Below are 26,003 nucleotides of genomic sequence, written 5' to 3' on the forward strand. Positions count from 1 at the left end.
AACAACACTGATGTGATCAATACCGCTGAAGTTTTAGGTGAAACTGAACTATTGCATGGCAATGTCGCTGGCTTGGATGCAGAATCAAAATTTGTTTGTTCCTTCTGTGGTGTTAGATATCAGTAGAGAGATGTTATGTGTTCATCTGCATTGAATAAAAGAGTTTAATTATTATTTTTTTCAATGATGAAAGGAATATATTTTTACTCTTAGGTTGGGAGATAAACAAGTATAAGGGAAGCTATGTTCTAGTAGAGTCAGTGAAAGGTCGCGTCAGAAATCTTCATGTCTCTAGCTTCAGGGCAATTTCCAGTGATACGAAGCTTGCCATCTTGTGCTTTTTATAGATTTCAAGTGCTTTCTTAGTTAACAAAGAATAATCTGTTAGTCTTGCACATTTTTCACCGAAATCTGACTTTCATAAGAAGTTCCACCAGTTCAAGTTTAAAAATAAAACAGAGTGAAAACCTTTCAGCCATCTTGAGGGATGTAGGGGAACTCCTACAGCCTTTTGTAGGCCCACCACAGAGCTGACAGCATTGTTTGGTACCCAGATGGTACACATCTGGCCCTGTGATAACGGTGATGAATCATGAAAAGATTGGTAAAGATGATTCTGAAATCGTTTGGTGCAAGCTAGTCACCTATCAACTAGCAAATAATTAGTTGTCGCTCTTCTGGCCTTCCTTTTTTCCCTAAGAACCTGAATGCTGACATATATTCTTATCTTGTCTTGGTTAGCTGAGAGAACCAAATTTAACGTAAGGACAAAATACAGTTATAAAACAAGGTATAACAGTGGGTGCTTGTAAATTAGGGCCCCGCCTCTTTGGGGGAGGAGATCAAAACAGGAAAAATGATTCCTCCACCCCATGCCTGCTTTGAGGTTTTCTGCTTGCTGACATCCCTGGAGTTTGCAGTGTTCTGTGAGTTTCATGATCAGATAGATAGGAAAACATATATTACTAACACTAGGGAACACTGTCTATGATGCTTTATTCATGGTAGTTTGAATCCTTTTCAGCTCATGGACATCTCCTGGGTGAGGATTACAGAGCTAGTGCAGGTTTTTTCACTTGACTCACTGTGGATCTATTTCTTTAGTTGTGGAGTTTTGTACCTCCTATCTTTGGCAAGATTTTAACTTTTAGATCAATTGCAATTTTTGAAATAAGACAGATTCCCTAGTCAAGGGTTTCCCAGCAGGAGATTCCAGGTCGCTCATCTTTAATTTTGAAACTCCTTTTTTTTAAGCTTTCCTGCCACCGAATCCTGAGGTGTCTCTCTCCTCTTCCTCCTGGCTTCTGGGTGTTTTGTCTAAGGTGTGCTCATTACCGATAACCCTCTTGCCACATTGTGTTGAACACAGATTGGCGCAGTATCTTCATCTGCCTGAGATTTTCAGAAGATGACGAGAAACTGTTAAATGGGTCGAATGTGTTAAACCACAAAGGAATCCTGGGTGTATTGTCCATTTGTTTTGCTGTGACTCAGAGAAGGAGACACTGAAAATTTTGGGGAACTCCTGTGACTTTGTAACATGTTTTTCCTGAGAGCAAGGTTGGTCTGTTAGCTGCTTCTGTTTGGTTTCTTGTGGAAGTTTGCTGCTCTCTTGGCTCATGCCCAAACCCAAATTCCTCTTGATTTACCCACCACTGCAAGCTTTCCTCTGTCAGGGAGAGTCAAAAGACACGTCGTGATGGTTATGGCCATCATACAATAGACTTGAGACTGTTAATCGCTGCTCTTACCCTGCAATAAGATTAGTTCCTTGCAGCCCTTTGGGTTCTGAAGTTGCAAAGAAATTGATGTTTTTGTATACAAGGTCTGCTTGTAACTCTTTTCATTTAACAAATTAAGAAAGTAAATTATGAACACCTTCACAACAGTTCCCTTCTGAGCTGACACAGAGCTGCATCTGATGCTGCCAACATTCAAAGCCATTCCACAGATCATATTCTGAAAGGTTGTTGAGAATCTCCGTCAGTTTTGCATTCACATCTTCTCCTGATGAAAAAAGGATTCTTTTGAGCACAAGCGGGATCCCATCAGCCTCAGTCAGTAATTGAAAAGTTTCCATTGTGGATTTCTTCATTTTCACAGGAAACTTGATATGAACTCTCTGTTCACTCAATTGAACTAAGCTTTGTCTTGCTGTGACAGGTCAGAACATGTTCTATACTCATCTCTTTGTCTCTCTCCTCCCACTCTTGATTCCTGAGCTATGGGATTAGTCTTGTTTTTTGTCTGACCTCCTGTATGCCATGTGTAAAGGCAGAAGATCAACTGGAGCTACACCGGGCCTTAACAAGATGACTTAGAATAGTTTGTCCCTTGCTTTTCCTATGCACATAAGCGTGTGATGAGCATAGATGTCTGGCTGCTGCACCTGGAAGAAAGCCAGTTTCTAGTAAATAATTTTCTGTATAAGCTGCTGAATTGACACATGAGGCTGTTGCACGTTGATCCTTTCCAGTTACTGAGAACCAAGCAGTAGAAACAGAAGTCTTTATTCTCAGTGTGTTTCTTGGCTTTGTTGTCCTGTTGTTTTCTGTTGAGAACAAGAAGGCTAGATTGTTGGCAGCAAAGCTTTCTAAAGTATGCTGGATTTCATATATATATTATAGTATTAAAATAGAAAAAGAAATATGGGAAAGCTTTTGCCTGATCTCAGTTATGTATACAAAGAGGGGAGACTTGCACACGTTTATTTTGCTAATATAAAATAAATATTTTGCAAGTAGTTGGGAAATAAAGCTTTTGAAGAGCAGCTGTGTCTCTCCTGAAACTGCAGTCATTCAAACAACCAGGCCAGTGCTACTGCCATTACTTTAACAGTAGCTGAGGAGCATGAAGATTTTGGTCTACTTCTAATCCACTTCTTTCTGATCAGAGGATTGGAATTCATTCTCCTGCAGGTAAACTGAAGAATCTGACTCATGCTGTATTGAACTGTACAAATAAGTCCTTTGGAAAGACAGAGTCATTCATTCTCTCATCTCCTCATCACCTTTTATCTCATGGAATTAATTTAGTTTTCTGCTTTTCCAAACTAAAATGGCCCGTGTTTCTTTTAATAACAGTGCCTTAGCTGCCAGTAAAATGTACTGGTAAAAGTAACCAAAAGCTTCAGAATGTTGTCATTTTTAACTTACCCCAGAGCTGAAGTAACTGAATGTGTTTTCAGGAGGGTCCTTCAGTAAAATAATTTTCTGTTGCTGATTTATTTGGAACTATGTAATTGGTGTCATGCATTCTAATAGTGTCTATAGTCTGTATTTGACTTAAAGACAAGGGAAATTATTCCTCTACTTTATTAAATTATTCCCCCCAATTATTAATTGGTTAGAAAGTGAGTGCCACAGAAGTCAAGGTGGACCATACGTTGTTCAGCCCGGCACCTTGTTTTCTGCCTGCTATTTTTCTCTCTGAGCTGTGATGAACAGGTGAGTAAATTACACTTGTAGTAAAGAAATACAAAACTAACTCCTGGAGTGATTGCTTTCAGTGACCGTCTTTGCAGTCGGTGTGTTTTTAATTGTTTTCTCATGAAGTAAAGATTCTGGAGACAAGTCCCAGCGGTTTTGTACCTAACTTGCATTGACCTTTTATTTTTCCCATGAGGATTTGGCTCAGAACTGTCACTTGAAGTCTGTGCTGTACTACTTTAATGGTCTTGTCCTGTGTCTGTGTAGGTTTCAGTGGAAACCTGAATGCAGAAACGGGAGTATTCTTAAGGAACAAACTGTGAACAAACTGTGCTGAAATATTCTATTAATACTTTTTTCTTTACTGTCTTGTTTCCAGGATGCTACAGTTATCTCCCACCTCATGGCACTCCTCAGTAGGTCCCGATATACACAAGAATACATATGTCAGATCTTCTCACACTGCTGCAAAGTAAGAAAGAGATTACATGTTCTTTGTGCAACTGATTGTGTTTCTGACATATAAGAAACTGTGCAAGGCGATAACTGCCTTTTGTGACAGGAACATTAGGACAGTAATGACTGATCTGTTATTGCTCTGGATTTGCTGACGGATTTATTGGGTCATGGGCAGTGTGTATATTTACACCTTTGGCTGCTCAGGAAAGTCAACAGTCTAGGCAAATATTCTTCACTGTTATCAGTATATAGTTTGGAAGACTTTTCCTGTGGAAGTCTCAAGACAGTGTGAGCATCTCTCTGCAGAAGTCTTGCGTCTGCTTTAAGACAGCTGTTTTAAACCTAGAGAATGTTTTCTAAGAGGTATTGTAGGTTGAGAGGAAATAAAAACTCCTCTCAGTTTTGCTCTAGTAGTTGCAAGTTTATCCAGATAAACGTTCCTGCTGAAGAATGCAATTCTCTTCATAGGGGAAAGCATAATTTAAAAACAGCAGCAACCGCACCTCAAACACAGAAGGGTTTCTATTTCTCTCATGGACTCTGTGTTTCCACACACCACTGTGTTTTATATTATTTTTGTGGCTTTTTGGTAGGTTCTGTACCCATGAGTACAGAACACACATTAACTGTGTCGAAATAATTCAGTGTACGAAATCAGATTTGTACAGCATGTTTCCCTTTTAGAAACAGCTTAAAACTAAAAAATCATAGATTGTGTTTATCTCCCAGACTAACAAATGGAAAAGTTCCAAACTTTATTAATTTGTAGGCTATTACCTAGAAAAATATACCTTATAACTTACAATGTTGTCTGGAACTTTAGATTACTCCTTTGTTAAAAGTGTATTTGCCCTCTGCCTTAACTGTTATTTATGTACATTGGTGCAAGTGCATCCCTTCTGTTCAATGAAACTGCAGGTTGTAAACTGTAGAGTTAGTGCGATATGAAAATAAACCTCAGCTGCTAAGATTTCCAGAATTGTTATAAGAAAACATTAAAAAGTCCTTCACTGGACTGTGCCAGTTCAGCTCTGGAGCTAGGGTTGGAAAAAGGATTTGGTATTTTAAGAAGAAAACTGCACTGTTGAGGCACCTCATGTTTAAGTGGCCTTTGGAAGTCTCTTTAATCGGCTGTGGCAAAAAGTTAGGCTGTGCTGGCTTACAGGAAGAATAACACAGCACTAGTGATAGGGTGGTACAGAAGTCAGTTTATACGATCAGGGTTAGCTCAGCAGCAGTATAAACCCTGCTGGCTGTGTGAGAGCTGCTGAGTAATTTCAGGTAACGAATCCAACATGAAAACAGTTACTGTCATCTTTTTCCAAATGAGTTCCTTCTTTGCAGGTCCAGTAACCCCTCCCTGGTGATGTACAGATCAAAGATATTGTTAACAAAGCCAGTGCCCTGTCACCTGACAAGAGCGGTGTCAAGAAGGTCTTATGAACTCACTACACGGTTTTGGAGGCTCCTCCGCCCTCCAAATCTCTCACGAACCAATTTTACCTCGAAAAATCCAAGTTTTTGGAAAGAAAACTTGTTTCACCAGATAGAAACATGGATGCACAAGAAAAGCAGAATGATGGGGATATTAGGAAATAGTTGAATTTACAGAGTAAACATTAGCTGCTTAGCAAAGAAGAGTATTTGAGATGGAGTAAACAGCTCATCACAAATTCATCAGGAACTCGTTTCTCTCTCACCCAGTCAAATGCAGCTGCTCAGCAAAATCCCAAAGTGCCTCTTCTTTCTTTTTTTGTCTAATTCTTGGGTTTCAGGTCTGCTTATCAAGGTCGATACTGTATTTTCAGACATAACAAAATACATCAAATACAGAGAAGCAGAATTTGCAGAGGATTTCCTGACTTACATGGATAGGCAAATTACATTCTTATAATTAAAAAAATCAAATAATGCAAGTTTCAGTGCTCACTACCTTTCTAATTTTTTCTTGAAGAAGTAAATTACTGTAAATTTTTTTATTTGGGTAAGGCTTAGCATGCATTATAAGAGATATTGATGCTTTTATTCCTTTTTCCCCCCTCATCTTATTAGCTTTATTCATTAAACTGATAGTGATATATCATAGCTTCTGCTCCTTGTTCTCTGGTTAATCTTGTGCATCCATTTTCTCTCCTTCTGGCCAGAGTCTTGTTTGGTTGGGCTTCTCAGGTTTCTTTTTCTTGCCTGATCAAATGTCTGTGGAAGAGCTCAGACCTGATCTCTTGAGCTGGGAAATTCTTATTTCAGGTTCCTAGCATGTTGTTGCTGTTTTCTACTTTTACTGCTTCTCACTGTGAATTAGACTTAAAATTGACTAAGGGGAACCGTTAAGCCTGGAGAAGCGTCACCCTAAGCAAGGGAAAGTGTTGATTTACGGGGGGGCAGATGCAGTTCTTAACATAGGGAGCCAGTGTTCTATCAACATGTAAGCAAATGACTGAACTGAAATTGAGTTGATGTACAAGGCATGCTTTCGCAAGGCAAAATTTACTTTTAAAGATTCTTTCTGTCATAGTTGGTTTGTTTCCAGAGAAAGTGATGTGAGTAGGTAAGCTTTACTATATTTTAATGACCAAATTAAAAGGATAACATTTGCATTTGGAAACACGTGGTTGTATGAATGATTTGAAAAGATAGTTCTGGGACTTACATTTGAGTGTAGTGACATCTCTGCATAAGTAATTGCTTCACCATCAGTTGAAAATTACAATCTTGTGTCTGGGAAGGATCCAGGATAAAGCCTGTAATCAAGGCAGCTCCCTCGCAAGCCCGTTCTCAGAATGCGATATTAGGCCTGGTGCTGCTTCCTGAACCGACACACATTTGCTTTTGGATATCTGCTTTGAAAATGTTATTATGGAATGATATGTTATGTTGTTCTATCCTACTGCTTTCTTAAAATTGACATTTTATGATGGAAAATTGGCCAGAAGTGTGACTTCTGTTCCTGAAATGTGTTGCTCCATTGTTTTTGGAGAAAAAGTTCACTATAATAGTACTGGCTCCTGGAACTCTGTTAGTATACGCAAAGAGAGACAAAAGGAATAGGCCTTGTGATTATATTGGTGCCCGAGCAGTTGGAATTAGGAAGGAATGATAAATCTTATTATCAAGTTTTTGTATTTATATTTGAAGCTGTCCCTATTCATGAATTAGTGCTTAACCTGGGTATGCGTTAAGTAAGCATGAATTGGTGTGTGCAAACACAGTATGTCCAGATGAGATGTTTTCATCTTCATTGTTACACAAATAAGAATACATCCAGGTGTCACCTCTATGTGCATTCATCCTGCTTGCACGGAATTTACCTTCTGCATCTCATTGAAAAATTACTAGTACTTGTGAATTACTAAAACAATCTAGGTCGATGTGATTTCTTTAATTTCAATCATTTTTTTCACGTATTTTAATATCTGTTCTTCAGCTTCAACAACTGGCATAGCTGTAGCTTTAAATGATTGCCTCAGCCACTTCTGTGTGCCAGTGTAGGTTGTTTTCCAGCTTCAACCATGCTGGTTTAATTGCATTTTTTGGTAGAAAGCTCTTGGTGGCAGTAGCAGCTGAAGCATTGCTTAAAGCACTGGATATGTTACCTCTAAAACTAATTCTATGTTTGGTTGTCTTTTTTCTTAGAGGTAAGGGGTGTTCTAAAAATGTTCTTTTAATATAAGGGTTGTCTGATTTCAGCTGTATCTCCAATGGAAAAATAAACCGTCCCGTACTAGAATGTAATGATGTGCCCATAAACTCAGCTGGCTTTTAATTCAAAGTTAAGGAGTGAAGATAGTTCCTTCACTTGCAGATTAGTTAAGAAAAAAATGTCATAGAATCACAAAATAATTACCAGTGAAGACATTTGTAATTGGAGATCTTTTAGTGGTTGTAGAGAAAATCGGGAACTTTCGGTTGTTTGCAATATGAAGAATAGAAATATAAGTACTCTGTCGGTGTTTTCCTCGTGTGTGAGAACTGATTTCATTGCCTACTGAGGAAGAGTGGAAATGTTTTACTGGAAGAAGACAAGAACTATAAACATAAGGGTTGGACTTCTTTCTTTAAAGAGAAAAATATATAGTATGCCAACTGATTACAAAGTAAATGTTAGTAAATCCACCTTTAATACTTAACAATGAATTATAGGTGGCAAAACCCTCCCATGTGTTATTTTGAAAAAAATAAATGGTGTTTTATGTTTTCCTTCAAAGGGCCCAGATCACCAGACAATCTTATTTAACCACGGGGCTGTCCAGAATATTGCACACCTGTTAGTCTCCACCTCCTACAAAGTAAGACATTAACATTCTTTGGTGTTTTTCTTATATTTATCAAAGGAATCCAGAGAAGAACTACAAAAAAACATATCTAAGCATATGAGCTGGAACTATAAACAGGTATAATGTGTATTTCTAGAATAACAGAGTTTTTTACTTCCCGTACGGACTTCTGTGAAAACGAGACCTATTGTTTTGGAGTGCTCCATAAAGTTAAACCACCAGTAGTTAAAACAGACCTGGCTTTTGTTGATCCGAAGAACAATCACTTGGCTATCCCATAAAAGCAGTCTAATTTGTTGAAGAATAAATGAGGAAAAGAAGTTAAGCCACAGAGAAGCAAATGTGAGCTGTCCTAATCAGAAATCAGATCTGTGAAAACGAAATGTATGAAGGCCGCCAAGTACCTGTGTTTCATTCTCACTGCATCTGCTGAGTCTCAGCTCCATCCTCTGTCATGTTTCGGAAGTTCGGACTGCCAGAAAGCACCACCCCTAGGGAAAGGCAGTGTACTCTGCCTGTGATTTGGTGGCAAGGAGGGTCAGCTGGATCTTGGCGGTCAAAGGGTTGAGTTCCAAATCCTGAGCCCAGCCTTAGGAGTCTCCTATGGAATACTTAATAAAATGGTCTGAGACTCATCTCTGTAGACTGTGTGGTTGAAGGCTAACGGGTGTCTGCTATGCAAACGATTTTGAAATCTGTCTAAAGCCAATCCTATGATCTCCGAGCATGGACTTTCTTATGAAGATATCAATTTATCCCTCCTCCCCACAAAAAGCATGAATGTCACCATTCTGAAAATAAGAAACATTTCCAATTACCAAAAATTTGTTGATTTTTTTTTTATTAAAATATCTAATACAGAATAGCTAATATGTTGCCTTGACACTTTCATTTTCTTGCCAGTGTGCTGTTCATTGGTTCATTGAGACTAGAGGAGATAATTCATTGAGACAAGAGGAGATAATTGTGCTTGTCTATTTTGATCTCCTGCCTAATGCAGAAAGATTTTGATAATTCAAGTATCTTTCAGCAGGAAAGCCAGTCTTTAAATGAGAATTTCAAGTGAAGGGAATTTTAGTGCTCTGTTCCAGGAGCTTGTTAACCTCATGAGTGGTGCTTTTTGTTAGGTTTGGGGTTTTTGGGGTGTTCTTTATAGAGCCAGTAGAGAGAATGTGGTCTTCAATGTTTTGCTAGTGAGACTGATAAACTTCTGTTTGCTGCCTTTCTGTACCAGTTAGTTTTCACCATGATCAGGCAATTTTGCTCTTTTGTCCCATTAGCTGACATTTTTGATTCTATCATAAGGTGAATTTTCCAAGCTATATTTTCCTTGAAACTTCTTCTGATGGCTTTGAACCGTCCCTAAGTCTTTCAAAAAGCTACATTAAAAATAAAAAAATTGGAGTTAGGTCAAATTTTCAAGTGATTTTTTTCACCAACAAGATACACATAGCATTGCATTAGAATATATCTATTTAGTCCTACCTATGTGCAACCGTAGAAGGTGAAATCAAAGACTAATATCTGAACTCAATTAGATTCTTCCTCTGGGAAGATGATAGTAATTAGTTGTCTTCCATCAAAAAAAAGGTTATAAAGACTTCATAGCCTAGTGTAAAATACTGTTCTGCTAAACCAAGATGTGGTTTTGGGCTGGAAGAGGAAGATTCAGCATGAAGACATTTGCGAATCCTTTTTGTACAGGTGATACCTGAGGCTGTTTAGTGGCTGTACAGCTTATGGTATACGTTTGTTTTAAAATTAGTGTAGAATCCCCTCAACTGGATGGTTCTCTTTAGACATTTTATTAGCCTTTAAGGGCTTTTGAAATATAAATCTCAACGATGTGTATTTCATTCTCTTATGTACTTAAGAGTCCTGGAAAGAAACAGTACAATTGTACGTTTGTGAGGCATCAAGATGAGACCAGCGTTTCTAACTGTCTGATTCCCAGGTTTTGTCCGTGCTTCTCTTTCACAAATAGTTCATGACATACCCTATAGAAGGATAATTCTGACACAGATCACAGGATTCAAATGAGTTAGGTGTTTGGATCTGCCTTCTAATCATCATCTAAATTTCTTACTGATTATTTAGAATTATTTTATGCAAGCCTACACAGTAGCATAGACCAATGTTGCTTTTTAGGTTTGCGTTTACTTTATGCTTCATCTATGTTATATTTTTACACAGGTCCGAATGCAAGCATTGAAATGCTTCTCAGTTTTAGCCTTTGAAAACCCGCAGGTATCGATGACTCTTGTAAATGGTAAGTATAATGCTGCTGTTGCTTATTTGATACTCACTTTATTGGCTGGCTGAATTAGAATTATTGGTGTTCTCTTTCATTGCTTGCAGTGTCGGTTGATGGAGAATTGTTACCGCAAATTTTTGTGAAGATGTTACAAAGGGACAAACCAATTGAAATGCAGCTCACGTCAGCCAAATGGTAATTGTCATCAGGAATTAGAATGCAATAGTATGCAATTTAATACTTACTTTTTAGCTGTTCCCATTTTACTTTATGCAAAGTAATATGTGATCACTAATCTTAGGAATAGTTATAGGTACTAATTGCATTTTCTAAATCCTTGACGAAGTGGTTCTCACCTAATAATCTTTATAGCATAACTTTCACTTTTTGCTGTGCGTAAATAGGAAAAAATGTTGCTGAGCGGCAGTTTTGTCAGGATCATGTATGCAGACATGGATTTTCGTAAGCTGGACTGTGGTTTTCACAAGTAGCTTGTGAATTTTATGATAAGTTTTGGATAAATTTATGATAAGCTTGTGTTTTATGATAAGTTTTGCCTTGAATAGGCCCTGGTCAATTGCATATCCTTACAGAGTGTAACAGTTAAATACTGTCACGCAGTACAAGTTAATGTCCTTGCTGCACCACGGTTCAAAGGGCTCACTCAGGTGGTGTGGTGAGAACTGTGTGCACTAACAGGGTGAGAGAGCAGAGTTAGTCCCTCCTCCCAGCTATTTCAATTAAAATAGATTCTTCTCTAGGCTTCATGTGGTTTTAAGGCAGAATTAATGTTATCAATTAATTTTACAGTTTAAATCAAACTTTCATTTCTGGTGTGGGGGCATTTCTGTATGATCCTATTCATAATGACTTTTGCTCTGTGACAAAATGTGACCAAGTTCTGCTACACTAGGGTTATAACTCACTTCATAAGCTGGGAATTGACTCTCTTAGAGACCATTTTCTTTTTGTTGAGTTGATAATAATGGAATAGAGGACTTCAGAGGGTTAAAGAGATGAAGTCACCCTTCAGAGTAAACAGCTCAAATCAAACCTAACTCGAGAGTTTGGTCACTAGTATATTGTTTGATTGTACTTGTAGATTTTGGTGACTTTTTTTTGACCTGGATCAGTGACTTCTCTGGTTCAGTTCACCAGACGATTTCACTGCCCCTTGTCATAGTGCAAAGTCTTAAGATCCTGGGTGAGGAGCAAGTGGAGTAGGTAGGTTGGCCTCCTTTGTAGTGTTGCCGGGTTATGAGGATTTAACCCCTTCATGAAAGCAATTACAAAGACACTGATATGTAGGGGTTTTCTTAGAAAGGAAATCCTGCTTCATGTGTTAGGCTGCCTGGGACCTCCCACGCTCCCCTCCAACCGCAACTGGTCAATGCCAAAACCAAAAAATGATTTTACTGGTTCATTAGGTAGCTGTAAGTGAAGGAGGCAAGTTAAATTAACTGTCTCAGTTCTGGTTGATCCATGTGTTTCTTTGAGAATTCAGAGAATAGATAGAGAACAAAGTATTAAAAGTTATTTTTTTTACTGATCTCAAGGTACAAAGCAGTTGATAAGTCACGAAGGCAGGCTGGAGTTCAAATTGTTGTTATGGCTCTGGACTGTCTCCTTCTTCCGGGAGGAATGCTCACAGGCCTACTGGTGTTCTTTAATGATCTGCTTCATGTTGGAAGGAGTTGCTTAGACAATCACATCTGTTGTTGTTGCTCTGTGGTACTTCGGCTCAGGTGGGAACTTTGGAATACAAAAGAAAATGATGCAGTGAAAAGCAAAAAAAAAGGAAACTTGCAGGAGTATAGAAGACAAACCAGTTTCTTGAGTTTCAGACTGGGTTTCTAATTAGTCCATGGGCAGTCATCCTTAGTAGGGCTTTCAAGGCCTCAGTTTCGAAACAGTCCTGGGAGCTTGCAAAGACCTACTGGCTTTTTTTCTCTAAGTCTTTTCCGTACTTCATTCTCTCCAAGTCATACTATCTCCTTTTTTTTTTCCCTAATGAGAGTAGGAAGTGAAATTGCCACAAGTCCTGTTTTTCGGCTTATAAATTAGACTTTACTCCCGCCTTCCCAGCTTTGGTCAATTAATCTGTGGTTCCTCTCTGATGTATTAGTAGAATCCTTGGAATGTGGATGTAGAAGGTCTTTTAAGGAACTTTGATGCTTTTTGTTTAAGTTTGAATCCAGACAGGCAGACAGGGCTATTTAGGGAGTTTCCTTTGTCTTTCAATAATAGAAGTAAACCTGGAAGACCTATGTTGATACCTGCTGATTGAAATGGAGTAAGTATCCTTCACTCAGGTGGCACTGTTGGCAGAGAGGGAAGAACAGTAAGCCTGTTGGATCTGAAGCAACAAGTGGGGCAGTAACCTTTCCTACTGAAATTACGAGAATTGCTTCCAGCTAAGCCAAGCCTGTATTACATGAAGTAAAAGTACTTTAGCTCTGTTTCAGACTTTAAGTTACTTTGTCAGGCAACAAGGGTCTAGCTGAAGTAAATGGCAGCTGCAAGACAGGTGCTTTTCTCCTGATGGTTCAGGTGTGAAAATGAGTGGTTCCTGCTGTCAGCTGCAAGACTTGGGCAGTAGAAGTTTATCAAATGATCTCTGTGATAGCAGTCAGGTCTTATCTTTTAATTTCTGAGAAACAGTATATAAAAAGACTTCTGATTATGGGATTTTAACTCTGTCTGTCACTTGTAGGTGTTTGGAATAGGATTGGTGACATTACCTTCTAAGAGGTGAAAGAACTCACTTTAGGCTCTTGGAAAGAGGTCAGGAATGCAGTGAAATGTGATATAGTTACAGTGTGTTAATTGTTCCTTAGCTGAACAATTATGATTGAGCTCATGTGCACTCTTAGCCTGCCCAACTGAGAGTTGAAACATCTTAGTTTTAAGTCACCCTCAGTGAAATTCAGTCATTCTTTTAATCTCAGCTGGCATGATAAAAGCTGGTTACAAGGGCTCAGTTCAAAACCTAAACCAAAAGACACTTGATTGTTCCTGCGCTGAATGCAGAGCAGATATCCTCCAGGTTCACCCCATTTCCTTGTAGCAAGGTAAAAAGTTTAAACCGCTTAAAAATAAACCACTTTTATTGGTGAGTGAAACTGCTTTGCGTTTCTGGAAGTGTGGAGCACATGTAAAGGTAGATGAACAAAGAAACTTGTGTGTTTGTCTAGTGTTGTGCATCAGCTTTGTAGTTGGAGACTTGGGAGCTGTTGTATCCACTAAGTTGCTGTCTATGAAGAATGATTGCCACTTTGGTTCAGTGTCAGAGACTTAAATGGGCAAGGACGTACTTCTTCCAGAAGAGTGTTAAGACAAGCTGTGGACAAGCATTGCAACGGTAACCGCTTTTTCTCACAGCTGGAATGGTTCCTGACTGAGCTCTCAGGCTACCAACCCAATATTAATTCTCTCCTTATTGTTATAAGTGCTTGCAACAAAAGACAGGTCTATGTATATTGCCCGTGTATCTTAATGAAAGTTGTTTGTTTGGGGGTGTTTAGATTCATTTTGAGGTTTATGGATCAATCAAGTTTGATAGACTTTATTTTTGAGCAGTGTCTGGTGCATATATTGATCATTGCTTTGGCAAGGTGTACTAGAAGTCTGCTGAAAAGCATGTCTGTTGTAGTTTGTGCCCAAGTCTGGGAGGCACAAATGTATTGAAATCGATGGTGGAACAAAGGGGAATGCATTCCATTAGTACAGCTCTACGCCATCTTACTGAAGAGCATACAGACCAGTGACAGGTGACTATTTTTTATTGTGTTGTTGCAGCCTTACTTCCATGTGCAGAGCTGGAGCAATACGGACAGACGATTCCTGCATCGTTCTTAAGGTGAGCTGGTTAAGCAGTTTTCTGTTTAAAATGTTTTTCTCAGGTAGGGCTATTCTGATTTTATTTGTCTTGTTTAAAAAGTAACATGAAATCTGTTATACTGAAGATTTCAAAGCACCGAGTTCTCCTTTTTTTTTTTTTTCTTTTTCTCCATTTAAAAACTTAGTTTCCTTATCATCCTGTGTCTTTAAGCTTTTATACTGACATGGCTTTTTTAAGAAGTTTTAAATTAAGAATTGTACCAAAAGGTCAATATCCAGGAAAAACATCCCAGAGTTTGACCCATATCCCTTTGAGGTTTGTAATCTTTTCGGTAACCCTTTGGAAGTAACGTTGCTGCCTTGGTCTCTGTATATGAACAAAGCACCGGTTTGCTTTCAATGACTTATTTGACAAGATGAGTGTTGGAATACTTGCGCAGTCTCCTTGCACGTGGAGTCTTTGTGGCCAGCAGATGATTCCTTAGGTTTCACAATGTTTTTGTATGTTTGTTGGCTTCATACTTTGGCTGGGGAAATTTGTTATTAAAAAAACAAGAAACCATCATGCTGAAATATTTGATTTGATATTTTTGTACTACATGTGACTTTATAAGGAATTTCAGTGAAGGAAAGTTTCCATGCCATAGGAATGTAGTCTTTTTTTCTTACTAGTGATGCTTCCATAGCAGGTCAGAAGAGAAAAACAGTTGTCAATGAGCAAGCATATCAGTCAGAGATCAGATAATGCTAACACTGCTGTTACTCCAGGCACTGTTGAAGTATTGCTGTAATACTGCACTAGGGAAAACATGTTTAATAATTACTACAGCACGCTGGCAGGCTCCAAAACTTTTGGTATGTTTTTAGGATCCTTCATTCCAGGGAGTAACACGTAGTTCAGACATAAGGAAAGACACTTTAAATGCCTGAAAAAATGATATTTTCCCCATCTGTGCCTCTGTACTGAGATTGAGAAGACAATGTGTCCTTGGAATGAGTCCAGCAAGTGAAGGATCTGATCTGCAAAGCATTGTCAGGGTTGAGGTGGGGGTGAGCTGAGCCCCAGGAATTTGGTGCAGCTCTTCAGCTGTGGAGGCCCCTTCGTGGTGTTTGGATCCTCATGAAAAGACAACTAATAAGTGTGTGTGTGACCATAGCATGTGCTGCCAGTCCATGGCTCTGCAGACAGCTGCGTGTTCTGCTTAAAGCCACAAAGGCTTCTCACCACCAGAGGCTGCCGAGAGAGTCACACCCTGGGTGACTCTCTGTTTTCACACTGGAGAACTGTCACCACGGTGTCAAGATCTGTCCCTTAGTCCTGCTCTTTCATAGTGCTGGGCAAAGGTTGTCTGTAAAGTGCTGCAATAAGAAAGCAATAAGAAAGCATGTTGTGGTGTCCATGACAGTAGTCTGGCATATCTACAGCTTTTCTTAGTGGGAATTTGGTATGTCATCCCAGATTATGCCAGATGACAAATCCACATGTTGGCTGAATCAAAGGACCATATTTATCTATTTCATCATTTGAGCAGTCAATGGATAAATGCTATTTCAGGTACCCAAAATGTAACACTGAGAAACATTTTCTACTAGCATAATCCTGCTGAAGTCAGTGGAGTTATACAAGCAGAAAACTTGATGTTGTTCTTCATCCATTTTCATACTTGTGTTTTCTGAGCTTTGAGTGAACAGAGTCCCAACCATGGGAGAACTGGTCTTTCCAGACTTAAGTGCTTTCCATTGAGCTTCAGGTAAAGAAAGACTTGATTGTTTTTAGTATTTAAAGTGGAGGAGCTGTGACAAAAACGTTGCCATGGGAGTATAACCAAGGTGGGGGTGTATGTCAGGGTGAGGCAGAGTGGACCTGGATTTCAAGTGGGCTTCATTTAGGATTGACCAGGTACACTGCTTGGGAGTATTCCTCCCTCCCTGCCGCTCCGGGCAGCCAGCGTGGGCCAGGGAAGCCCAAGATAATTTTTTTGCTGCTTTGTTCTTAGTTTCAGATTGCAAAATGGCTGGAAGGATCAAGTATTTCTTGAGGGCAGCCTGGGTACTTTTGGTTCTTGTGTAGTAAGAATAAATCCATGCAAATGGGAACTTTTGTGCTTTTATGGAACTTTGACCATGGTCACTTGTAAATATTGTATTCACACAGACTAACGTTTACTACCTGAGAATTTGATTGAAAGTTGCCTGCTGTATACTTAGCAGAGCCCAAACATTTTTTTTGGGTGTGTAGTCTTTAAAACCACTAAAACCTCTTTGTCTAAAGGTACGTATCTAAGGAATGTTGTTGAGAATTGCTCTAGGATAGGCATTTGATTTTTTTTTTTGTAAACTGCTTTATGAATGTAGCTGTGCTAAACGATGGCTTTTGGCTTTGTTTTTAACGTTTCAGACTCTGCCATGTTTGGTTCGAATGTGTAGTAAGGAAAGACTGCTGGAGGAGCGAGTAGAAGGAGCAGAAACCCTGGCCTATTTGATTGAAACGGATGTGGAGCTCCAGAGAATCGCCAGCATTACCGACCACCTCATTGTCATGCTCGCTGACTACTTCAAGTATCCCAGCTCAGTGAGTGCAATCACAGATATCAAGAGGGTATGTTTTCTTACCCAGTTCTGAAGCTTTGAAAGTGTGCAAAACCAATCATAAATAAATAGGCCTAGGATATTTTTTTATTCTAATTAAACCTTTTGTCTGAGTTCCTCAATAGAAGGGTGGCCAGAGGTCCATCAGGAATTGATTTCTGATTCATATAGCAGTCCTAAAATCTTTGCTCATTCACTGCGTTTTCTGGAGCTTGTATTATCCAAACTAAAATTGTGTGTACCTGGAGTCCTGTAAGAAGTATGCTGCCATTCTTTTATGTCAAAGATGGAGAGATGGGCTACAGGTGGTGTAGTGTAGCTCCATCATCCATGTTTCATTACATTTTCCAGAGACAGCAGTGAAGTACCAGACTGAGACAGCTGCCATGTTTCTCCTTAGCAGAGTTTGAGACTTACCTTTGGGAACCGGTACATTTCAGCTTCAAAAGAGATAATAGTCTGTATGATAGGAAATTGATATAAATTCTTAGGTCAGGTTTGTGAAAAATTTTTAAGTTAAGGGAGGATTCTGTTCTGTTTAAGCAGAAGAACATGTGGATTTTATGTAGTGAGTTCATGTTATGAGTAACCTGCGCTTTCAAGAGGCTGAATAAACAGAGACGAAATATACCTTGGAGAGAGTTTTATAGGTTATGTCCAAGGAGTTCTCATCCATGGACCATTTTTTTTTTTACAGATTTGTATATGCTTTCCAATGCACTAGTTGATCAATCGACCTGAAGATTGGTTTTTACATTTCCCATAGGGAAATATCCATTGCCCTTCCCCTCATACCGAGTCTGATTTTTAGAAAGTAACCAAAAAACCTGGATTACAGAACCTTGTTTTTTTCTCTGAAACTGGTTCAAAAGGTAGATTCACTTCTCAGGCTTTTGTAGAATGGGATTGATTCTGCATTTGGAGCTGCCTTCAATTCTATTAAAAAATGCAAATTAAATACAAAAAAACCCAGTTTCAGTATAAATTTAAATAAGGAGAAGAAAGTTTAGCAGCTGACTGGGAAGTAATGGATGTTGGCTGTAGCATCCAAAATGCTTTGGCTCCAAATGTGAGTGGGGCAATTACAAATATTATGACATTGTTTTGAGTGTTCAGAAATTCTGTAAAAACAGTCAGATAGGAAACCAGGTAAAAATAGCTTTGAGTTGCATCTGGTAAGGTAAAAACTACAGGAGTGAGGACTTTGCCAAACTGACCGTCTGTTTTAAACTTTTTTAACAATGATATAATACATTCTGCTGTAATATAGCTGCATCAGAAGGAATTACTCAGCTTAATTTTTGACGTTTTTTTTCCTTCAGCTCTTTGCTGCTTAATAGTAACATTTTTCTGGCATTTTGTGTAGACGTCAAATATTGCATCATTTTTTAGAACCCTTTGGTACAGAGTTCTGAGGGCAGTCAGAATCACAGAATTATTCTCACTGGAAAGAACGTGAGGAGGTCTGAACATCTGAGTTTTCTATTCAAAGCAGGGTCAATGCTGACCTCGGATGAGATTGACTCAGTCCAGCTGGCTGTTGAAAACTGCTAAGAATGGAGGTTAACCTCTCTGAGCAACCACTTCCAAAGTCTGACTGTTCTAATAGTGAATTTTTATTTCTTATATTCAATAAGAACCTCTCCTGTTTCAGTTTGCTGTTCTGTCTTGCTGTGTACCTCCATAGAGTCTGGCTCCTGTTCTCCTTGTAGGCATTAGGAGGTTGCTCTTAGATCTCCGGTCCTTTCTCTTCTGGCAGAACAAGCAGGGCTGCCCCATCTGCTCCTCCAGGTCTGCTCTCCCAAAGTCAAGGTTCTGCTCTGCTCTGGGCTGTTCTTATGCCTCTCAGGAACTTGGGCACTGCTATTTTATAATCCCTTTAGCTAGTGCTCCTGTTGATTATCACACTCCAAGCACTTTTTACTAAGCTGGGAGCAGCATGTCCAGGGTGCATCACTCTAATTCGCACCTCTGGCACTTGAGTTGAGAAGTTACCTTCCAGGAACCTCGTAGGCAGTTGCACCCCGCTTTGCTGCCTTTACAGGAAAAAAAGTCAGAAGTTAACATCTACAGGTCCTGTGATTTAGAGACTATCTTCAGCTCGCACTTTTGCTTCAGTTCTCTTGATAAAATTGTCTTTGGTTCTGTCCCAGTTTTTTTCACTCCTGGCTTGTTCCTGTAAGTTTCTGTTGAGTAAATAAGAGTGGGCTTTGTCTGCATATGGTCTGGATAGAACAGTAACATAATAGAAGCGTTTTGGCCTCAGATTGTTTTAGTTCACTTGTCTGTAACTCAGGAGAGAAATTAACCTTATTCTTAACTTCATTTATTGGATTCAGTTGGTAAGCGTTTGGTTGGACATCAGCTAGTGGAACAGCAGTTCATTGGTGTTTGTGGCTGCCCTTGGCGTGGCAGACAAAACCCAGGTAGATACACAGTAGTTTACAACATAAGAAAATACCACCTGTCACTTTTTAGCGTCTAAATTTGTTATCTTTGCTTTACTTCAATAGCTTGACCATGATTTGAAGCATGCCCATGAACTGCGCCAGGCTGCTTTCAAGCTCTACGCTTCCCTGGGAGCAAACGATGAAGATATCCGGAAAAAGGTAAGCCTGTACAAAGTGATAGCCATCAGACAAAGGCATAGCAGGAAGCTGGGCTGAGGAATGGTGCAAGAATTTCCACTCTTCCAGCCCTGTTTTTCCCTGTGGCATAAGTAAGCTGAAACATGCAAATTTTTACATTGTGCTTACTTTGCATGGGATTTGAACAAAAATTCATGTCTTGCTGTAAAAAATATAGGAGTAAAGTTTATTTATGTGAACATCTTCCCAGTGGTGAACTAGATTTTAACAATAAGTTCTTTCAGCGTGTTGTGATCCTTGCTACCTGTAAGCTGTGCAGGGATATTATTGTGGCATACGAGTGATTTCTGAAATTGGTGTTTTAAGGGACGGAAAATACCTCTTGTCATATGTCCTGTCATAAACCAAATACTTGGAAAAATAAACTCTAGAAAGTCTAACCATATTGGGAAACAAAGCTTTTCTGTGATCCTACTGTGACCAAGAGGGCTTGCACTGTTTTAACACAGCAGTTGGTGTGAAGGAGAACAAATGCTACCTGGACGTCACAGGAGAGAGATGGAGTGGCTGGAGCACTTGGACAGTTAATAATTTGGTGGAGAGTGGAGGGAAATTAAGCAATGAATAATTAAAAGTGGCTTTTTTTTTTTTTTTTAAGCTAAGTTGCTATGTCAAACAACATCAGCAAACACAGGAAAATTTTCTGAGTTTAGTTGCTGCTTAATGGAGAAAAACAGAAGGAAGAAAAATATGGACAGGAAGGAGGCAGGAAAAGACAGCATTGAAAAGATAACTAGCAGGAGAACTTAGCAGTAGGGAGCCATTCAGGATCTCCAGAATTCAAACCTATTGATTTCTCCTTTGTTGCAGGATAAACTTCTTTAGTTCTTCTTTTACTTATTAAAGCATAATTTTTACTAAGTGGTAAGAGTGTACCTGACAGAGTGGATTTATCACGCAGAAGCCAGCTTTTATCTTGATATTAACTCCCTTTTATCCTAGTTGGAAGTATATGTGCTGGCCAGGTCAAAATGTGGCAGAAGAACTGTGTTTTATTTCCAAATAGCTCCACAACACATCTCCAGGCTGTGGTTTGTGTCTATTGTGGGCACTCACACGCCCTCTTTTGTTTTATGATGAGGTTAAGGATAATTCATATCTACGTGTGAATATATTCTTCCTTGATTAATAAAATCCTTTTGAAAGCAGTAGCGGACATAGAATATAGATGTGTTTTTTCGAAGGTATATGCAGATACGCAGTACTTTCCACTTCCTCTGGGTAGAGACTGTGGATGGCTGGTTTTAGCTACAGGCTTTATATGCAGTATTTTAAATGGTGCAGATAAAACCCCAACCTGTAAATGCTCATATTATTTTATTCATATAACATTAATTCCTTTTTTGCTCCAGATCATTGAGACTGAAAATATGATGGACCGTATCGTTAATGGCTTATCTGAATCTAGTATCAAGGTGCGATTAGCTGCAGTCAGGTAGGAGGCTTTTCTGAGTCCTGCAAATACTTCTGTCCAAGTCTGATGCTGCATTGTCAGGATTTCTGCTAATTTTTTAAAAGCTAATCTGGAGTAATTTCTGCAGTTGGAAAATTTACTGATGGGGGTAGCTATCCTAAACTAGGTCAGTGTTTTCTTTTTGCTGTTTACAGTCTACTGCTTTCCAAATTCTAAGCTGAATCTTTTGTGGAAGCAATGGTCTACATTACTATAGGGTACGTGTGAGTGTGTTTCACAATGAAGGTTTATTTTCCATTGCAGATGTTTGCACAGTTTGTCTCGTTCTGTACAGCAGCTCAGGACAAGTTTTCAGGATCATGCTGTATGGAAGCCTTTAATGAAGGTAAGTGAAGTCAAATCTCAGCTACTGAGGTGTTCTGTTCCATGAAAGGAGGATACGGTGTCTGTTCAATTCACATGCCTTTCATAGAATCATGTAGAAAAGACCTAGGCATCAAAATTCCATGACCTTCTCCTAAGGAGTCACAAATAAACAAAACGAAGCGGAAGCAAAAAGGACTGTAGTCTTCCTTTTTTTTCAGAGATCAGTGAGTGAAGCGAAGTGAGCCTCAATGTAGGACTAATCCTACATAGGCCTGATAGGCCTCTAGGAGAGCTATATCTCCTTTCGTGTCAGGCTCAGTCTAGATGGCACAGTTCAGACTTGGTCTGTAAGCCTTACGAGAGGATTTGGATCTGTGATTTCTCTTGTTATTATCCACCTTCTAGATTTCCTTGCAGGTTCTAAAACTGAAGCCAAAGAGCTCAGCAAGACCTTTAAAAAGACGCTTTTTTCTCTGATGCAATTGTCGAGAAGATTAAATAGGATCAAAGTGTGTAAGATATATATCATCTCCCATCCTGTAATATGACTGTCATCAAGTGCAGATAAATAAATCACTCTCTCAGTTTCAACATCTTTTAGACCTTGAAAATGGAGAGAAAATATCTGCTAGACAAGCCTGAAAGCATAGGTAGCATAGACATCCATCACAATCTCCAAGAGAATAACCCAAAGTGAACTTGACTCTGTTAGGAAGTAAAATAGCCAAACCAGAGCAAGTTCACTCAAAAATGCACTAATGAACTTGATAATGAGCAGTTATGTAAGTTGACTTTCCAAAGCTTCACTCAAGAGGCTGGAAGGAAGGAAGGAAAGGAACTGGAGATGCTTCTGTTATTTCTAGTGATCTAGATATTTCAGTACAAGAAAGATACCTGTCAGACATGAATTTTATTCAGGCCTGACCTTCTCTGTTCTGCTTGTGCTTAAGTTCTCACAAGTGATGGACAAGAGAAAACTTGACTGACTACCTGTCTTACACTCTAGGTGCCTTGATGGCTGCAGGCCAAGAAACTTTCTCAGCTTTTTGTGTTGCTTGCATGAGTTAGAGGCCGTAAAGTTTGGGCCTGCTTTTTCCTACAGCTTCCTGATGGAAACAATAGGAAACTGATTTTAGAATCATAGAATAGTTTGAGTTGGAAGGGACCTTAAAGATCATCTGGTTCCAACCCCCCTGCCAAGGGCGGGGACACCTCCCACTGGATCAGGCTGCCCAAGGCCCATCCAACCTGGCCTGGAACACCTCCAGGGATGGGGCAGCCACAACTTCCCTGGGCAACCTGTTCCAGTGCCTCATCACTCTCATGGTGAAGAAATTCTTCCTCATGTCAAGTCTAAATCTGCCCCTCTCTAGTTTATTCCTGTTCCCCCCTCGTCCTATCACCGTAAGCCTTTATGAATAGTCCCTCTCCAGCTTTCCTGTAGGCCCCCTTCAGGTACTGGAAGGTCGCTATAAGGTCTCCTCGCAGCCTTCTCTTCTCCAGGCTGAACAACCCCAATTCTATCAGCCTGTCATCATATGGGAGGTGCTCCAGCCTTCCGAGCATCTTTGTAGCCTCCAATGGACCCGTTCCAACGGCTCCATCTCCTTCTTACGTTGAGAATTCCAGGACTGGACAGAGTATTCCAGATGAGGTCTCACAAAAGAGGAATAGAGGGATAGAATCACTTCCCTCGCCCTGCTGGCCACGCTGCTTTTGATGCAGCCCAGGACATGGTTGGCCTTCTGGGCTGTGAGCGCACATTGCTGGCTCATATCGAGCTTCTCGTCGTCCAGCACCCCAAGTCCTTCTCTTCAGGGCTGCTCTCAATCACACCATCTGCCATCGTGTACTGAAAACAGAGATTGCCCCGACCCGGGTGTAGAACCTTGCACTTGGCCTTGTCGAACCTCATGAGGTCCTCACAGGCCCACTTCTCCAGTCTGTCCAGGTCCCTCTGGATGACATCCCATCCTTCTGATGTGGCAACTACACCACTAAGCTTGGTGTCCTCTGCAAACTTGCTGAGGGTGCACTCAAATCTCGCTGTCAATATCATTGATAAATATATTAAACCGCACCGGTCCCAGTACGGACCCCTGAGGGACACCACTCGACATGGATCTCCATCTGGACTTTGAGCCATTGACCACTACTTCTTTGAATACGACCATCCCACCAGTTTCTTATCCATCTTACCGTCCACCCATCAAATCCATATTTCTGCAATTTAGAGAGAAGGATGTTGTGGGGGACCGTGTCAAAGACTTTACAAAAGTCTAGATAGATCACATCCTTTGGCTTACCCGTGTCCACTGCTGCGGTTACCCCATCATAGAAAGCCACCAAGTTGGTCATACAAGGCTTACCTCTGGTGAAGCCATACTGGCTGCCGTTACTCACCTCGATGTCCTCCATGTGCTTTAGCGTAGCTTCTAGGAGGATCTGTTCCATGATCTTCCCAGGCACAGAGGTGAGGCTGACTGGTCAGTAGTTCTCAGGGTCATATTTTCTAGGCTTTTTAAAAAAGAGCTCTATGTTACCCTTCTTCCAACCACTAGGGACTTCTCCTCACTGCCATGACTTTTCAGATATCATGGAGAGTGGCTTGGCAACCACATCTGCCAATTCCTTCAGGACTCGGGGATGCATCTCATCAGGATGCAACCTGACTTATATACGGTCAGGTTCCTCAGGTGATCATGAACCTGATCCTCCTCTGCTGTGACAATTTTCTGACAATATTCTCAATGCAGTTTTTAATAAGCGTTCATCCTTGAATTTAGTGTGTGTGTATGCAGAACTAATCCATGAGTGGCTATTCAGTAGTCCTATTGGGACCTCAAGGGAAATTTATCATGCAAGGTTTTGTTATCACTATTGCGTAATAATCCCATGATTCAGGACTCATGATCATCATCTGAAAGGGCTTGAAGGAAATGGTTTGAATATTGTAAGAGTTTGCGAAAGGCCAAACATGAAAACATAAAGGCCCTTATGAATGTGAACCACAAAACCAACAGGATCTCTCGAAGAAGCACAACTAGTGTAAAAGGAGAACTGTGTGACAGAAGTTGTGGCTGTCCCATCCCTGGAGGTGTTCAAGGCCAGGTTGGATGGTGCTTTGAGCAGACCTATCCACTGGGACATGTCCCTGCCCATGGCGCGGGGTTGGAACTGGATGGGCTTTAAGGTGCCTTCCAACCCAAACCATTCTATGATATCAGATTTCTATGTAAACACAGCTGCTGGTAGTTGTTAATTTTATTTTTATTAAATAAGCTGAAATCAGAAACCTCTATGTTAGTTCTAAAACATCAAGAAATATTAGTAGAAAAACCAAAGTAATATTAAAAAAAGTCAATTAATTTTTAGCCTGGGTTAATAACCACTGGGTAAGTACTTTCTCTCTCCCCTAGCATGTATACCTATATAAGCCATGGAAGAATAAATCCAATCTAAAACTACAGGACTTAGATATATGTACTGTTGTGCAAACTGCTGAAAATGCAGTAATTGTTAATGTTAGCCATTTGCTCACTGGTCTAAAACAAAAGGTGCCACAGAACAACCCCTCTATTACCCTTTTCTTTGCTGGAGGAGCAGTTGTACCCTCCCTGCCTGTTTCCTCACTGAGTTTTCTCAGAACTTGCAAGGGAGATGCTCTGTTTAAGAACAACATGTGTTGGTCCTGTTGGAGATCCAGGCGTGGATAAGAAAATAACTTGTTACAGGCTCTTACTTTTCTGAAAGGATGGTCGTGAGGCAGTTTGCTGTGTTGTGCTTTGCGCGAGATACGGAAGCGTTGAGGTGGCTCCTCCTGGAGCTTCCTCCTCTTTTCTATAAACCATGACACAGAGGTGTGCTGCAGGACCCAGCCTGCTCTCTGTTGAGAGGACGGCTGCAGAGCTGAGCTGCCAGCACGTGTGCTCTGCAGAGCAGGGATCTGTTCCCGTTGATTTAACTTGGACCCGAAAGCTCTCAAATCTGGCTTCTGCAAAATAACTTTGTGTTGCTCCTGCTTGTCACGTTATCTGTATCATCATGTTGAGTTGAATGAGCACTGTCTGGATCTGCACTGCTAACGTTGAAGTGTCTCCTGTAGTATGGAGTACGAAAGTACAGCATATTTACAGGTATTCCATTGCAAAACAATCCCTTCGTTGTCCTGCTAGTTAACAGAGATTCTTTACTCTTCCCTTTGTGACTGCAGGTTTTACAGAATGCTCCAAATGAAATTCTGGTAGTAGCATCTTCCACGCTATGCAATCTTCTTCTGGAATTTTCTCCAAGCAAGGAGGTGAGTATTCATCCAGAAACAAGAAGAGGTGATCAGCAAAAGTTACATTATACAATGGCTGAATTAACTAAAGGTGTATTAATTGGTGGCCACTGCTTGTAGAGCATTATAGAGCTGGAACGTTGGGCAGACTGGGTCACTGATGGCTTGCAAATGAAAAAAATCATATGTTTACGGTGCTGTGACAGTTAAATATCATTAATGAGTTAAATGTAGTCTTTGAAGAAAAGTAGACATGAAATTTTGGAGGTTTTTACTTGCAAAACACTATTGCCTAAAAAATTCATAAGCAAGAAGAAAACCAAATGATAATTTGCAATATGATCCTTTGTCTGAGTTACTGCTGTAAGCTTGAAGTGCTGGTATAGCTGAGTCTTGTGGGTTTTATTGTTCTCAAATGAACAGTATAGGGTATCTGTGTTTGAGCTGTA

The 26,003-nt window shown here is 40.0% G+C and overlaps 1 protein-coding gene across 3 annotated transcripts in view; it reads left to right on the forward strand.

Annotated features, from left to right (window-relative positions):
- Positions 1 to 26,003, forward strand: part of ARMC8 (armadillo repeat containing 8) — a 71,309-nt gene that overhangs the window by 32,343 nt on the left and 12,963 nt on the right. For all 3 annotated transcript variants that reach the window (XM_054074174.1, XM_054074175.1, XM_054074172.1), the window contains 10 exons: positions 3,808 to 3,900; positions 8,093 to 8,173; positions 10,355 to 10,430; positions 10,520 to 10,610; positions 14,214 to 14,274; positions 16,654 to 16,854; positions 19,358 to 19,453; positions 20,845 to 20,927; positions 21,210 to 21,291; positions 25,486 to 25,572. In XM_054074174.1, coding sequence (XP_053930149.1) covers positions 3,808 to 3,900; positions 8,093 to 8,173; positions 10,355 to 10,430; positions 10,520 to 10,610; positions 14,214 to 14,274; positions 16,654 to 16,854; positions 19,358 to 19,453; positions 20,845 to 20,927; positions 21,210 to 21,291; positions 25,486 to 25,572 — 951 coding nt within the window. The remainder of the gene's footprint in view (positions 1 to 3,807; positions 3,901 to 8,092; positions 8,174 to 10,354; positions 10,431 to 10,519; positions 10,611 to 14,213; positions 14,275 to 16,653; positions 16,855 to 19,357; positions 19,454 to 20,844; positions 20,928 to 21,209; positions 21,292 to 25,485; positions 25,573 to 26,003) is intronic.

Source organism: Cuculus canorus, chromosome 9 (genome assembly GCF_017976375.1).
Source record: "Cuculus canorus isolate bCucCan1 chromosome 9, bCucCan1.pri, whole genome shotgun sequence".
NCBI lineage: Eukaryota > Metazoa > Chordata > Aves > Cuculiformes > Cuculidae > Cuculus > Cuculus canorus.